Below are 17192 nucleotides of genomic sequence, written 5' to 3'. Positions count from 1 at the left end.
TATATATTTATGTGTTAATATGTGTATAGACATATATATTTATGTGTTAATATGTGTATATACATATATATTTATGTGCTAATATGTGTATATACATATATATTTATGTGTTAATATGTGTATAGACATATATATTTATGTGTTAATATGTGTATATACATATATATTTATGTGTTAATATGTGTATAGACATGTATATTTATGTGTTAATATGTGTATAGACATATATATTTATGTGTTAATATGTGTATATATATATATATATATTTATGTGTTAATATGTGTATAGACATATATATTTATGTGTTAATATGTGTATAGACATATATATTTATGTGTTAATATGTGTATAGACATATATATTTATGTGTTAATATGTGTATATATATATATATATTTATGTGTTAATATGTGTATATACATATATATTTATGTGTTAATATGTGTATATACATATATATTTATGTGCTAATATGTGTATAGACATATATATTTATGTGTTAATATGTGTATATACATATATATTTATGTGTTACTATGTGTATAGACATATATATTTATGTGTTACTATGTGTATATACATATATATTTATGTGTTACTATGTGTATATACATATATATTTATGTGTTACTATGTGTATATACATATATATTTATGTGTTACTATGTGTATATACATATATATTTATGTGTTACTATGTGTATATACATATATATTTATGTGTTAATATGTGTATATACATATATATTTATGTGTTAATATGTGTATATATATATATATTTATGTGTTAATATGTGTATATATATATATTTATGTGTTAATATGTGTATATACATATATATTTATGTGTTACTATGTGTATATATATATATATTTATGTGTTAATATGTGTATATACATATATATTTATGTGCTAATATGTGTATATACATATATATTTATGTGTTACTATGTGTATATACATATATATTTATGTGTTACTATGTGTATATACATATATATCTCAATGTGCTGCCCATCCCTGCATGACTTACCCCCTTTGCTGCGCTAGGAGCCTATGGAAGTGCACTCTTGTGAACTCAAAGCTTCCATGCAATGCTAACGCACTGGTATTACTGAGTGGAGTGCAAATATCATGCTCGGGAAAGCAATATTTTGCGCTCCACTCATGATGTGGCCCATAGTTAGCTGTAGGGTTAGTAATGCAAAAAATGGCATGCTCTAACAGCAAATTAAGACGTCATTTTGCATCAGAATGTTCAAATGGTGATGACTTGCTATCTATCTATCTATCTATGTATCTATCTATCTATCTATCTATCTATCTATCACCACACATACACATGTACATATGTCTTGGCTCCCCCTAATGGTACTCCCCAATAAAGACTGTGGGAATCTACAGAAATTGGGGGTGTTGAGTGATCCCAGGTTTCACTTAGTAAAACTCAAACATAAATAGGGGGAGGAGGGACAGCGGGAGAGAGCTTTGAAATCCGGAACAACCCATAGCATGCTATACTGTTGATAGTTTTGCTGGTGTCCTTAGGCAAAAGCTTATCCTTGAGAAGTCAGCTGGTTCATTTTAAGTTCTGAGAATGAGAAAATCCTATATTTTCAGAGCTAAAGGGGGCAAAACAAACCCTGAAACCGTATTGCTTCATTAAGTATAACTAAACATTTTATATAAAAATCTTAAGGTGTTTACTGTCCTTTTAACTTCTCTTCTCTATTCACAATATAATGATTACAGGGAGTGTTTTCTAGCCAAATAAAATCACTGTGCTGTTTCCGATTTGTCATATTTTATCTACAACACTTCCAGCTGTTAAGTAGTTTATCACTTTTCCAGCCTCCTGCTATAGTTGACTCTTAAAGAAAGAGAAACAAATGTGCGTCTATGTTTTGCTCACATCTGCCATGGTGCACCAGAGATATTGATGTCTGCAATGAATTATTCTTTATTAATATTCCGTCGTGTGTCTGGCATTGGAACTAATCTTGGTATTTCTACTTCAAACATATTTGAAAAGCTGGATCATGATCTAATAACTTTACTATGTACTATACACAATTAACATTTGTTTGCGTTAGTGACAGAATCGTCTTGATAAAGTTACATTTGAATATAATTTCTATTATCTTACAGCCAGCACTCACTCAGATACATACAACTGGATCAAACGTATAAAATGAAGAATTGGTTCCAGCATTTGGCCTAAAGGCGATTGGCTCGGGTGCCATATTAAAGGGACATAAAACCCAAAATGTATTTGAATGATTCAGATAGAACATACGTTTTTAAACAAATTTCCAATGTGCTTCTATTATCAAATGTTCTTTGTTTTCTGTGTTATCCTTTGTTGAAAAGCAGGGATGTAAGCTCAGTAGTGTGCAAGCGTCTGCAGCACTTTATGGCAGTATTTTGCAATGTTATACATTAGCAAGCCAAGAGCACTGTTTCCTGTCATGTGGTGCTCCAGACATGCACGCTACCTATCTAGATATATCTTCAACAAAGAATAACACGAGTGATGCAAATTTGATTATAGATGTAAATTGGATACTTTTTTCTAAATTGTTCTGTCTGAATTATGATTTTTTTTTGGGGGGGGAGGTTTCATGTCTCTTTAAAGGATTACTGTAAAAAGATTTTTTTGTATGTACAACGATTATATAAAAAATTTTTTATATGAGACTAACAAAATGCACTTACTTTCAATGTGAAACGATCCGTTTAATATATTAAAAAATGTTTTTATATTTTTAGTCATGACGTAATGAACGACAACCAACTAATATGGGCTGTGCAATCGTTCATTGCTTCCTCCAATCAGCGGCCGTCTAGTTGCATATCATTAATATTTAATTGTCTGCTTGCGCATGCGCATTACGCCCTTGAGCTCACGCATCTGCTTCTGAAGCCAATATTATACAGGGATAGACGTCTTTAATGATGTTGTGCAAGTCTGCGCATGCGCATTGCGGCTAGGTGCTGCCATATTCAAACCTGGGTTCTCCGTCCGGATTGGACACCGAGCAACAGTACCCACTGAGTGGGTTTGGAAAATATTAAAAAAATTAAATATAATAGCGGCGAAAAGGTACATTTTTGAAAATTAGAGTGATTTGAAAATTGTCTTTTTTTCAAATCTTTTAATTGATTTATGCTGTTTATTTTTGGTTACAGTGTCCTTTAAAGGGACATTAAACTCACATTTTTTCTTTCATGATTTAGAAAGAGAATTCAATTTTAAACATCTTTAAACGAATTTACTTCTATTATCTAATTTGTTTTATTCTCTTGATATTCTTTGCTGAAAAGCATATCTAGATATGCTCAGTAGCTGCTGATTGGTTGCTGCACATAGAAGCCTCGTGTGATTGGCTCACCCATGTGCATTGATTTTTCTTCAACTAAGGATATCTAAAAAATGAAGCAAAATAAATAATAGAAGTAAATTGTAATGTTGTTTACATTTGTATTCTCTATCTGAATGATGAAAAAAAGATTTTGGGTTTAGTGGTCATTTAAGGTCTTTTCTTACCTCGGTCCCTATCTACAGCCATACATACTAGCTACTAACCAAACATACTGAAATACAAATACGTTTGTAAGTTTCACTAGACATATGTAAAATTCTAAACTGAACATTGCTCTGAAACCAGAGTGAGTACACATCCCATGTATCCCAGTACATATCCCAGTATCCCATGTATCCCAGTACACATCCCATGTATCCCAGTACATATCCCAGTATCCCATGTATCCCAGTACACATCCCATGTATCCCAGTACATATCCCAGTATCCCATGTATCCCAGTACATATCCCATGTATCCCAGTACATATCCCAGTATCCCAGTACACATCCCATGTATCCCATGTATCCCAGTACATATCCCAGTATCCCATGTATCCCAGTACATATCCCATGTATCCCAGTACATATCCCATGTATCTTAGTGCATATCCCATGTATCCCAGTACATATCCCATGTATCCCAGTACATATCCCAGTATCCCAGTACATATCCCAGTATCCCAGTACATATCCCATGTATCCCAGTACATATCCCAGTATCCCATGTATCCCAGTACACATCCCATGTATCCCAGTACATATCCCAGTATCCCATGTATCCCAGTACATATCCCAGTATCCCAGTATCCCATGTATCCCAGTATCCCATGTATCCCAGTACATTACATATCCCATGTATCCCAGTACATATCCCAGTATCCCATGTATCCCAGTACATATCCCATGTATCCCAGTACATATCCCATGTATCCCAGTACATTACATATCTCATGTATCCCAGTACATATCCCATGTATCCCAGTACATTACATATCCCATGTATCCCAGTCTATATCCCATGTATCCCAGTACATATCCCATGTATCCCAGTACATTACATATTCCATGTATCCCAGTACATATCCCATGTATCCCAGTACATATCCCATGTATCCCAGTACATTACATATCCCATGTATCCCAGTACATATCCCAGTATCCCATGTATCCCAGTACATATCCCATGTATCCCAGTATCCCATGTATCCCAGTACATATCCCAGTATCCCATGTATCCCAGTACATATCCCATGTATCCCAGTATCCCATGTATCCCAGTACATATCCCATGTATCCCAGTACACATCCCATGTATCCCAGTACATATCCCAGTATCCCATGTATCCCAGTACATATCCCATGTATCCCAGTACATATCCCATGTATCCCAGTATCCCATGTATCCCAGTACATATCCCAGTATCCCATGTATCCCAGTACATATCCCATGTATCCCAGTACATATCCCAGTATCATATGTCACTGACAAAATGTACTACTGTCTCACCTCACACTCACAGAAAGCTGGGCTTAAATCCACACAAAGGATAACCAGCACTCACTCAGGTATATATAGCTAGATTAAAAGTATAAAAAAAAATAGACAAACGTACAGCAAAAATACCACTCTAGTCTTTATGAAATTCGACATAGAGTTAGATCTCATTGGTTAGTGTTTTCCTAGCTATAATAAAACAATCAAGAAGTAGATCTGGATATATAAAACTTCAATGTGGCATTTGAAACAACTAAAACTGAATGTTGGTGTTAACAATCAAATGTAGAATTTATGTTGTTCAGCTAATTTGATTTGCTGTAGCTTAGATCAAATTGAGGTAATTTGATTTCACTAAGATTTAGCTGATCAACATGAAACTACAGTTAAATAAAATTAATTCCAATTATGAGCTAAACAATAACAGAATCAGTATATTTTCCAAGTTCTGACTTATTTACCCCTCTGCTATATTGAAGTTCACAGGTACAAATCACATTAAAGACAACAATTTTTTTTATATATAAACATGCAGCTTACACTTATAACTTACACTTAACTCTAATGTAGCATAGTACAGGGCTCTAGTAACCTTAAAGTGAATTTCAAGTTAAACAGATTACATAAAGTTAAACGATAGCAGTTAAAAAATGAATGAGAGAATGGGATATTCTTATCTTCAGAGCTATTTCACTATAAACGCTACACGGATAATAGCTGAAGCTCCGGTCGCCAGTTTCAGCATTTGATTGACAGATGACTCATCTGCAATCTACTAATCGTTGTTTCCCCCCGGGCAGTGATGTTTGTGCAAAGGGGCTGAACGCCCCGGGGGGGGGGGGGGGGGAAACAACAATTAGTTGATTGCAGATAAGTCATCTGTCAATTAAATGCTGAAAATGGCGACCGTAGCGACGTGTAGCGTTTATAGTGAAATAGCTCTGAAGATAAGTATATCCTAACGATTTCATGAATGAAACATTCATTTTTTAACTGCTATTGTTTCATGAACGTGTACACATGCTAGAGTTTAATTGTTTAAAATTACATGCTCTATCTAAATTACGAAAGTTTGATTTTGACTTTACTGTCCCTTTAAGTTCGTACTCAACCTAAAAAAACAGAGATTTTCTGATTATATCTCTCTTCTCTTAATGAAAATTTTAAATGTAAACAGCGTTCTGATGTAGACAAATTGAAATTATGCAATTGTGCAAACGATCGCGAGATTTCAATTATGGGATCGGGTCTGGGGAGTGTCCCTATGACACTAGGAACGCCCTCCAGACCGCGATCAAATCCTGCAAGCCTAGTAGGCTTCAGGACAGCTGTTTGCGATGACGTTGTATTCCATCATAACGGCTTTAAAGCCCAGTGCCGTTGTGACGGAATACAACGGGATAACAGCATTAAAAGGTTAATATTGATATAAATTTTTTGGTCAATAAACAATGCATAGAATAACATTTTTAACATAAAGCACCCATACCAACCTTTTCTTCTGCAGTCAAGCATTTGAACTGGATACATATAAACATGACAAACTGATGAATCTACAACAGGGCTGGTGATTTTAACCCCTTCTACTGGTTTAGGGTCTATAGTATCCTCCTCTGTACAAATCACTTCAGGTCTTACTTGCTTTAGCTTTTGACCTTTCATCATTGCCGGAGTCTCACATAATGCGTAATTCCCCAAATTTCTGTTACGAGGAACCCGCAGCAAGGTGATAAGAGATTCCAACTCGCAGTTACAGTCCCAGGGATTATCGTACAACCGCAGATAAGTAAGTCGAGGCAAATAAATAAACACTTCCTCAGACAATACTTTTATTTGGTTATGTTGCAGCAGAAGAGTTGTAAGTTGTTTTAATCCAAAAAAGGCCTGGCTCTCGATTTTAGTTATTTCATTCTGCTGTAAATCAAGGCTCTTCAATTTCTGAAATTTGGAAAAGATATTATTTTTTAGTATACGGAATCTGTTTCTTGCCAACAACATATGGATCAGGTCGTCTGGCCACTCGGCAAGGACAGACATCTGTTTTCTGTCCTGGCAATCCAAGTATTTCTCATTAAGATATGTATATGTATCACAAGGTAATTCAGGAGCATAGCGTTTCACTGTGCTTGAGAGTTTCTTGGAGGTATTTCCTCTATTTTTTCTTATCTTTCTAAAATCTGACCCTTTACAAAAGAAAAGGAGAAGAATGAGGGTGACCACTCGCATCCTGACATCCAGCTGGCCCTGATTAGCCAGAACAGCAATAAAATATTCCTTTGAAACCAGAGTTCACTGATGTGGTGCGTAAAATCCCTGCAATAAAAAAAAAAACAGAATAACGAAGTGTAACAATTTAAATTCAAGTAAAGATAATGTTTAAAGGGACAGTCAACACCAGAATTTTTGTTGTTTACAAAAGATAGATAATCCCTTTATTACCCATTCCCCAGTTTTGCACAACCAACACAGTTATAATAATTTACTTTTTACCTCTGTAATTACCTTGTATCTAAGCCTCTGTAGACATCCATTTTAGTCAATCAGAGCTGGCTCACCTGAACTCCACGTGCATGAGCACGGTGTTATCTATATGACACACATGAACTAACACCCTCTAGTGCTGAAAAACGGTCAAATGCATTCAGATCAAAGGCGGCCTTTAAGGTTTAAGAAATCAGCATATGAGCCTACCTAGGTTTAGCTTTCAACTAAAATACCAAGAGAACAAAGCAAAATGTTTGATAAAAGTAAATTGGAAAGTTTTTTTTTTAAATACATGCCCTATCTGAATCATTAAAGTTTTTGGATTTGACTGTCCCTTTAAGAAAGCTCTTAGAGTGACATACAAATGCAAAAGGTGATGCTCCAATGTGTTATATGCCAGCAATAGTGCAATTAGCACATGATCTATGTATTTAATCACTGCAGTGGGGTTAAACGGACATTCCAGACAAAATTTAAAGGCACATAGATGAATTACATCATTGAATAGAAACATATTTGCAATGTACATGTATTAGCAAAAATGCTTCTGGTAAAATTTATCACTGTTTTAGTGTTAAAATTTTCCTCTGCACGTGCATGTGAAGTATAGCTAGATATTATTATTATTATTATCAGGTATTTGTAGAGCGCCAACAGATTCCGCAGCGCTGCCAACAGATTCCGCAGCGTTGATATTATCAGTACACTATCAGCACACCAGCATATTAATATACTTTTTACCTCTGTGATTACCTTGTATCTAAGTCTCTGCAGACTACCCCCTTATTTCAGTTCTTTTGACAAACTTGCATTTTAGCCAATCAGTGCTGACTCCTAGGTAACTCCATGGGTGTGTCACAAATGAACAAACACCCTCTGGCTGTGAAAAACTGTCATATGCATTCAGATAAGAGGCAACCTTCAAGGGCTAAGAAATAACATATTAGCCTACCTAGATTTAGCTTTCAACTAAGAATACAAAGAGAACAAAGCAAATTTGATGATAAAAAGAAATTAGAAAGTTGTTTAAAATGAAATTCCCTATCTGAATCATGAAAGTTTAATTTTAAATAGACAACTACATGCTTACTCTTCATTAGTTGCGGCTCCATATGAATTAGGTTGATATAATTATAGCTGTTTTGTAAATCTATTCATTGCATATAGTGCATATTAACAGTAGATGTTGATATCTTACAATAAAGAGAAGCTAGCAACTAAAGCATTTGGACTAAAACAAAAATATGACAGAATGGTTTTAATTTAAAAAAAAATGCATGAAGCAGTTTTTAAGGGTTAAAGTCAGTGGGTGTTAGAAAAAAACTGCACTGAAAAGTGCCTTTACATTGCGGTCTATGGGGAACTCTGTTCTCAATAAATATATATGTACATGCTTATATAAATATTTGTATATACATATAAACACATAACTATATCTGTATATAATCACATACATATATATTTTAAATCTGCTGCCCATCACTGGGCGACTTACCCTCTTCGCTGTGTTAGTTCTCATGCTGTGTCTCACGGCATGAGAACGAGGCTCCCATTGGAGCCTATGGAAGTGTACCCTCATGAGTGCAATGCTTCCGTGCAATGCTAACGCAAGGTCGCGTTCACATTGTGCTTTACTTGTAATACCAGCGCACATTTGTGTGCACTTGTATTACTGAGTGGAGCGCAAATATCACACTTCACTCATGATCTGGCCCTAAATGTTTAGATGTCTACCCGAAAATTAAAGGGATGGTAAATCCTAGCTTTTCTGAAATGCTAGGATTTACCATTGGAACAAATACAGGGGACTTTTACTCATGAAGTATAAAATACTTCATGCTGCAAGCTCCTTTATTTGTTCCAAGTATATTGCGGCGCAGAGGCGGATTTCCCACAATGCTGTTGGCTAAGAGGTGGAAACGTCACCTCTATGCTAGATAGCGAAGTTCTGCCGGTGGGCTGCATTAGCAGCTCAGTGAAGGCGATCACTTGGAACAAAACCTAGCGTTTCCGAAATGCTAAGATTTACCATCACTTTAATGCAGAGGTTGAGGATGTCCTGCAGCTAATCTAATCTCTTGAGGAGCATTCAGAGTATACAGAGCCAGCATATACTAACAATGAAACATTAACAACACATCACTGCATACAATTTGTTTTAATTTAATTTGTTACATATTTTTAGTTGCCTCTGTTGAATTTGAAGGGTGCAAAACTTCCAAGGTTACCCTCGACAACATCTTCTTTCTATGCGCCAAGAGTATCTGTCATCCTGGTGGGATATCTGCTTTGTTTCAGCACTGAGAAAGGAGAATGGGAAAACTGCTGATAGTAAACTGGTCTAAAAGGAAAGACCGTGCAAAATGTTTTAGTTGGAGCCTTCATTATCATTAGATATAAGCAATATTGTTTTCCCAAGACACTAGCACTGATCTATTTGAGACTAGGATTTGACATTTGTATTATGCAGCTGTTGGATTTGCTCATATTTCCTCAGAATTATACGTTTAATGTAATGTGTAAAAGAAAATGCTTCAGTGTCCATTTTATTATTGCATTGTTCCTTGCATATAACTTAAACCTTCCAAAGGGTACAGTTAAAATCAGTTCCAGAGCAGCAACGCACTACTGGCAGATAGCTGAACACTTCTGGTGAGCAAATGACAAGAGGCATATGTTCATAGCCACCAATCACCAGCTACCTCCCAGTAGTGCAGTGTTGCTACTGACCCTACGTAGTTATGTTTAAAAAGGAAACCAAGAGTAAATTGAGTAGTCCCTTTAAATTGCATTCTCCTTCTGATCCATGAAGGTTTTAAAGGGATACTGAACCCAATTGTTTTCTTTCATGATTCAGATAGAACATGCAATTTTAAGCAACTTTCTAATTTACTCCCATTATCAAATTTTCATCGTTCTCTTGGTGTCTTTATTTGAAAAAGTAGGAATGTAAGCTTATGAGCTGGCCCATCTTTGGTTCAGCAGCTGGGTACAGCTTGTTGATTAGTGGCTAAATGTACCCACCAATCAGCAAGCGCTATCCAGAGTGCTGAACCAAATATGGCCCGGCTCATAAGCTTACATTCATGAGTTTTCATATAAAGATACCAAGAGAACAAAGAAAAAATGATAATATAAGTAAGTTAGAAAGTTACTTAAAATTGCATGCTCTATCTGAATCATGAAAAAAAAAGGATTTGGGTTCAGTATCCCTTTAATTTAACCTTCATGTCATTTTAACTTAGGCATATAATGTATGATTAATATAGTGAGGGTAGTACAGGTATATTCCACGTCAGAATTTGATTATGGTATTGATCAAGAATTTTGCTCTTACAGAGACGTTACAGTCATTATTTTGTTGCATCTTAAAGAGTGGGCGAGATCAAATATTTTGCGTAAGTTTCAGTGCAACTACTGAAACCCACGTCGCCCATAAATTCGCCTCGCACTTCGGCCCCTATTTAAGAAAGTCTGGCGGACCTGATCTGACAGTGTGGATCAGGTCCGCCAGACCTTGCTGAATATGGCGAGCAATACGCTTGCCGTATTCAGCATTGAACCAGCAGCTCACAAGAGCTGCTGGTGCAACGTCGCCCCCTGCTGACTCGCGGCCAATGGGCCGCCAGCAGGGGGGTGTCAATCAACCCGATCATACTCGATCGGGTTGATTTCCGGCGATGTTTGTCCGCCTGCTCAGAGCAGACAGGGTTATGGAGCAGCGGTCTTTGTGACCGCTGCTTCATAACTGCTGTTTCTGGCGAGTCTGCAGGCTCGCTAGAAACACGGGCATCAAGATCCATTCGGAGCTTGATAGATAGGCCCCTTCGGGTGAATCACATAACACATAATACACGCCGCCATATGATATACTGGCGTAAGTAGGCCAGTATATTGCACGCGTAATTGGAGATCAAAGAATAGGAGTGTTTGTGTTAACTTCACGTAAAAATTCAAATGGTGCCTTTCCAAACGATCCCTCTCAAGTCTCAGAAACAGCAAGGGAAACATGATGGGTAATAAGGGTGTGCATTGTCTGTCTGCAGATGTGAGGTTGTGCTGTTTGTGATTGGTTTGACACACTTGCAGAGGGTGGATACTGGTTTGATTTATTAAGTGGCTATGCAAGGGTTAAATGTTTGATACATGCATCTGAAATGTATGTTAGTGCGCATGCGTTGGGTGTTTGTTCAGCCTTCCAGGGACTTACGCTGCTTTTTTACTGTGCACAAGGGTTGCTGTGCCTGCCTATGTGTGGTGAGCTGAAACTGGAGTAAAAGATGTTCATGTGCTGCCTTTGTAAAACCGACTGCCTACACCAGTTCTATGTTAGTCTATGGGAGTAAAAACTGTGCACTTGGTTTGTGATCGTGAGATTTGATTAAAAAAAATGGTGACGCTAAAAAAAATTTGCGCACGAGTCGCCAAGTACTGTATGTGATTGAGTTGAGAGTGTTTTAAAGCAAATGCATTTTTTTCTTTTTTTATATATAGCAAATAATAGATCTTTATTTTCTGAATATTTTTGTGTTCATGCTTGTGATGTTCTTTCCATCCAGTCTATTCCTACTTGAGCACAAATAAGTATTTCCTGTTAATTTCAATATCAGTTGTACAGATTTAATGTAAATAGTTTTTTTTCTATGTAAAAAAAAATCATGTTTGTTGTTCCTCTTTCATATGGATAATAATAAATGAATCAGTTTAACCAGTGATTTATTCCCTTAATTGCCAGAAACTCAAATGCCAAGTTAATTATTCCCTTGACTACCATAGACAAAGAGGGGCAATCACAGGGTTAAAGCAGACAAAATAATGTAGTTTTTAGAAGGCTGTAAACAATTCACTGCGCCATACACAAGTCCTAGGTTGCAGATACATTCTTTACATCAATACGTCTTAGCAGGGCTTACAGATCCAGATGTCTTGCCAATGTTTACGGTGAACTGGTGATGTGGATTTGTTGAACCCTGTTTTGAATTTCTCTTATCAGCTTGTCCATACCAGTCTCTTATCAGTGAGTATAACACACCACCTGACGTGATTTTCATGGTTATACCCAACCGCTGAAGAGAATCACAACCATTTCTCCAACATAGGTGTGTCCGGTCCACGGCGTCATCCTTACTTGTGGGATATTCTCTTCCCCAACAGGAAATGGCAAAGAGCCCAGCAAAGCTGGTCATATGATCCCTCCTAGGCTCCGCCTACCCCAGTCATTCTCTTTGCCGTTGCACAGGCAACATCTCCACGGAGATGGCTAAGAGTTTTTTGGTGTTAGTTCTCTGAAGGGACAGATTTCTGCGTTATCTGTTTTACTTCACAAAAGGCTGGCAGCTGTGCCAGACGTTCAAGCGTTTGTTCAGGCTCTGGTTAGAATCAAGCCTGTTTACAGACCTTTGACTCCTCCCTGGAGTCTTAATCTGGTTCTTTCAGTTCTTCAAGGGGTTCCGTTTGAACCCTTACATTCCGTAGATATTAAGTTATTATCTTGGAAAGTTCTGTTTTTGGTTGCAATTTCTTCTGCTAGAAGAGTTTCTGAGTTATCTGCTCTGCAGTGTTCTCCGCCCTATCTGGTGTTCCATGCAGATAAGGTGGTTTTGCGTACTAAGCCTGGTTTTCTTCCGAAAGTTGTTTCCAACAAAAATATTAACCAGGAGATAGTTGTACCTTCTTTGTGTCCGAATCCAGTTTCAAAGAAGGAACGTTTGTTACACAATTTGGATGTAGTTCGGGCTCTAAAATTCTATTTAGAGGCTACAAAGGATTTCAGACAAACATCTTCTTTGTTTGTTGTTTATTCTGGTAAAAGGAGAGGTCAAAAAGCAACTTCTACCTCTCTCTCTTTTTGGCTTAAAAGCATCATCCGATTGGCTTATGAGACTGCCGGACGGCAGCCTCCTGAAAGAATCACAGCTCACTCCACTAGGGCTGTGGCTTCCACATGGGCCTTCAAGAACGAGGCTTCTGTTGATCAGATATGTAAGGCAGCGACTTGGTCGTCACTGCACACTTTTACCAAATTTTACAAATTTGATACTTTTGCTTCTTCTGAGGCTATTTTTGGGAGAAAGGTTTTGCAAGCCGTGGTGCCTTCCATCTAGGTGACCTGATTTGCTCCCTCCCATCATCCGTGTCCTAAAGCTTTGGTATTGGTTCCCACAAGTAAGGATGACGCCGTGGACCGGACACACCTATGTTGGAGAAAACAGAATTTATGCTTACCTGATAAATTACTTTCTCCAACGGTGTGTCCGGTCCACGGCCCGCCCTGGTTTTTTTAATCAGGTCTGATGAATTATTTTCTCTAACTACAGTCACCACGGTATCATATGGTTTCTCCTATGCATATTTCCTCCTGTACGTCGGTCGAATGACTGGGGTAGGCGGAGCCTAGGAGGGATCATATGACCAGCTTTGCTGGGCTCTTTGCCATTTCCTGTTGGGGAAGAGAATATCCCACAAGTAAGGATGACGCCGTGGACCGGACACACCGTTGGAGAAAGTAATTTATCAGGTAAGCATAAATTCTGTTTTTACAATTTCTCCCACCGACGGCCTGATGATCAAAAACTCGCCGCTTTTGGATTTTTGTAGACCTTATATTGTAATATAGGAGTCTCTCCTTCACATACAGAACATAAAGTGATCTCATGGTAACATTTGTGTTTTTAAAATGATTTGAGGCACCTCGTTGTACAGCCAAGACTTCCTAGATCATCTAACCTGAGCAGAGAGCTTTAGATCATCAGGGTCTGTGACATAAAAAACTAAATTTTTCTTTCATGATTTGATAAAACATACAATTTTAAACAACTTTCCTATTTAGTTATATTATCAAATGTGTTTCAGTCTCTTGGTATACTTTATTGAAGGAGCAACATTGCACTACTGGGATCTAGATCAGGGGTCCGCCACCCTTTCAGAACTCAGGGACCACTAAACTCACAATTTTGAATCCAGTGGACCACTAACATGATTTTTTTTTTAAAAAAAAGTACAAACCTCTATAATGTGTGTCTGTGTGTGTGTATATATACATACATATATATATATATATATATATATATATATATATTTATACACACACATACTGTACATAAATGTAGTAAAACCATAGCAAGTAAAAGTAATAAATATATTTTAAAAAGGTTTAAAAAAAAAAAAAGCTCAAATCCAGCTTAACACCCAGGTGGGAAATGGCTTAGCAGCCAAAGGGTTAACTAACTGAATGACAGAACTCAGTTAGAGAATACTTCCAAATGGCAGACGAAGGGTGAGTGCCAACTTTTGAGCTGAAAACAGAGAGGGAGAAAGTGGGAAAAGAAGAATTATGTTTAAAAGGACCACAAGACTTCCGAGTTACCTCCTCACTTATGAATAATTCAAAACTACTTATGATCATGGACAGACATTGGAGTCATTAAGTTTATATCAGAAAGCTCTCAATATGGATGTGAGATAACCACGACTGATGTTACTGGCAATTACTATAATACTGGTGGGATATGGCTGATCTGCTGGATGGCAATTACTGGAATTCAGGTGGAATGGCTTTGTGCGTGGGAAAATTATTAGAATAAAAAATAATTCATATTTCATTTAAAAAAAGAAGATGGAGGGGAGGAAGACAAACAGCGATGTAAGTCCTTCTGAAGGAATTAGGAAAACTACTACAAAGAGACAGGTAAAGGGAAGAAAATAAATGAAAAATAAGAGAGATTTTTTTTTAAGATTTTCTTTTTTTTTAATATACTTTAATTCCACTATTTCAAGCCATGACTATACCAACCTCTGCTGGCCTTAGAATGGAAGCATCTTCCTCTGAGCAGAGCGCTGGGCGGGAGGGGATAAAAATACAATCTAGCTACGCAAGTTGCGCAGTACTGCGCAATTTGCATAGAGAGATTGTAATTTAAATCCTCCAGCGTCGGTTTTCACTAATTTCTAGTCAGGCACTGTAGGGAGTTGCAGCACGATGGGGGTGACACCATCAGAGGAGATTTATTCCTGCTTGATGGTGTCACGGACCACCAACATCTTCTCTCGGACCACCAGTGATCCACGGACCACCGGTTGGCGACCGCTGATCTAGAGGGCCACATTGGGCGAGCCAATGTCAAGAGGCATAGATCTACAGTCACCAATCAACAGCTAGCTCCCAGTAGTGCCTTGCTGCTCCTGAGCCTACCTTTGTTTGTTTTTCAGCAAATGATAACAAGAGAACAAAACAAATTAAATAATAAAAATAAATTGTAAAGTTGTTTTAAATTCTATGATTTGTCTGATCCATTAAGGAAAAATGTGTGGTTTTATGTCCCTTTAACTTTACCACACCCCAGACTAAATTTCTTTAAGAAACCCAGCATCCCATCCCAGCCGATCCCTGGCTAGTATCAACTGTTGTATCATGTAATGCTCCTATAATTGTCTCCATATAATAATGTAACATATCTTTTTAGTTTGTTTTTTTACAGTCTATTCTAGTTTTCTTTAAATCTTTAATCACTTACAGTTGGTTAACATATTCTTAATGTTTAACACTTTAATAAATGAAAGTATTATTTTACTGTTGTCCTTAAGCCAATTTCTGGATTACACGGTTCTCTGGCCAGGAATTCTATCATTTCCATTTATTGTTCTTATGCCCCAATCTTTATTCTATTATTATAAAGAACTCCACAACCTTTTATTTTGTGTCATATGAACCACAAAAAATGTAATGTTTGCACATTGAGGTCTCTAATTTTACTCTGCTGCAATGAAAGCACCATCTGGAACACGTGTTCCTTATTCCAGTTCAACCCTTGAAATATCTAAAAAAAAAAAAAAAATTCCTTCGATATTAGTTACAGTAGTGTGAACTGTCGTCCAGGTTTGTACAAAATCCTTGCTTTCAGGATTTGATTTCTCATATCTAAGGAGTAATAGTTTAATTTTGAATGGTTTAAAAATGTAAAATCTTCTTACACCCTGAGTACTAAAAAATGTTTTTATTCTGCCAATCTAGTCTTCGCTTGTTTTGTGTTATAGTTTTTATTTATTATTTAAGGTAGCCTTAGCAACGTCTCATATTTAGATTTTTTTTGTAGTAATATTAATATCTTTATTTGTAAGGCACCAACAGATTCATGTTTACAGCGTTGGGGGCAAGAAGGGGCAAATGCCCACTATATTGGTCACATGTCTGTAGTCTAAATCACCCCTCTAATGGGCTAGATTACAAGTGGTGCGCTATTTAACTCTTTCACTCTTTCACTCTTAAGCAAACACCTCCAGAAGTTAACTTTGAATGCATGCAGGTTAGTGCGCATTTTACAAATTGAAAATAAATGGTTTGTGCGTGAGCGAAACCCCATACACACGCTAACTTCAGGACTTTGGATATCGCAGCTGCGTTAAAATCTTTTCCCCATAGAGTTTAATGGAGCACATTGATGACATTTTTTTTAAGACTTATTGTTTGTGCGCTAACCCGACTCCGTGTTAGACCAAGTGCACTCAACCCGAAGACAGTTATGCATCTTTTACATTCCAATGTTCTTCACATAGAAGAGAACTGTTTGGGAAGGATCAGGGAGGGATCAGGGAGTTGGAGGTGTCAAGTGGGAGGGTAATCTCTACACTACAGCAAAAATGGACCTTACAAGAAGCTCCCTGATTAACCTCTTCACTGCCAGGAATTTCAAGTGTGGTACTTAGTCGCAATTAGCAGCCTTCTGTTTGCCAATAATTGCAAAGCCATGCATGTCTGCTGTTTTTGAATAAAGTCTTATGACTGCAGTAGTTGTGTGTAAATAATTTCAATGAGAAACCCAAAGTTTGCGGAATAGTTAGCAATTTTTTT

General features: G+C 37.0%; 2 protein-coding genes across 2 annotated transcripts in view; one reads left to right on the top strand and one right to left on the bottom strand.

Annotated features, from left to right (window-relative positions):
- The window catches only part of FBXL13 (F-box and leucine rich repeat protein 13), a 478799-nt gene that overhangs the window by 205789 nt on the left and 255818 nt on the right, over positions 1 to 17192 (top strand). The gene's annotated exons all lie outside the window — the stretch shown is intronic.
- Positions 1 to 17192, bottom strand: part of LRRC17 (leucine rich repeat containing 17) — a 44353-nt gene that overhangs the window by 16485 nt on the left and 10676 nt on the right. Inside the window, exon 2 of the mRNA XM_053716537.1 lies at positions 6355 to 7174. Coding sequence (XP_053572512.1) covers positions 6355 to 7087 — 733 coding nt within the window. The 5' untranslated portion in view covers positions 7088 to 7174. The remainder of the gene's footprint in view (positions 1 to 6354; positions 7175 to 17192) is intronic.

The sequence above is a fragment of the Bombina bombina genome, chromosome 6 (assembly GCF_027579735.1).
Source record: "Bombina bombina isolate aBomBom1 chromosome 6, aBomBom1.pri, whole genome shotgun sequence".
Classification (NCBI taxonomy): Eukaryota; Metazoa; Chordata; class Amphibia; order Anura; family Bombinatoridae; genus Bombina; species Bombina bombina.
This window is presented reverse-complemented; position numbering and strand designations above follow the sequence as displayed.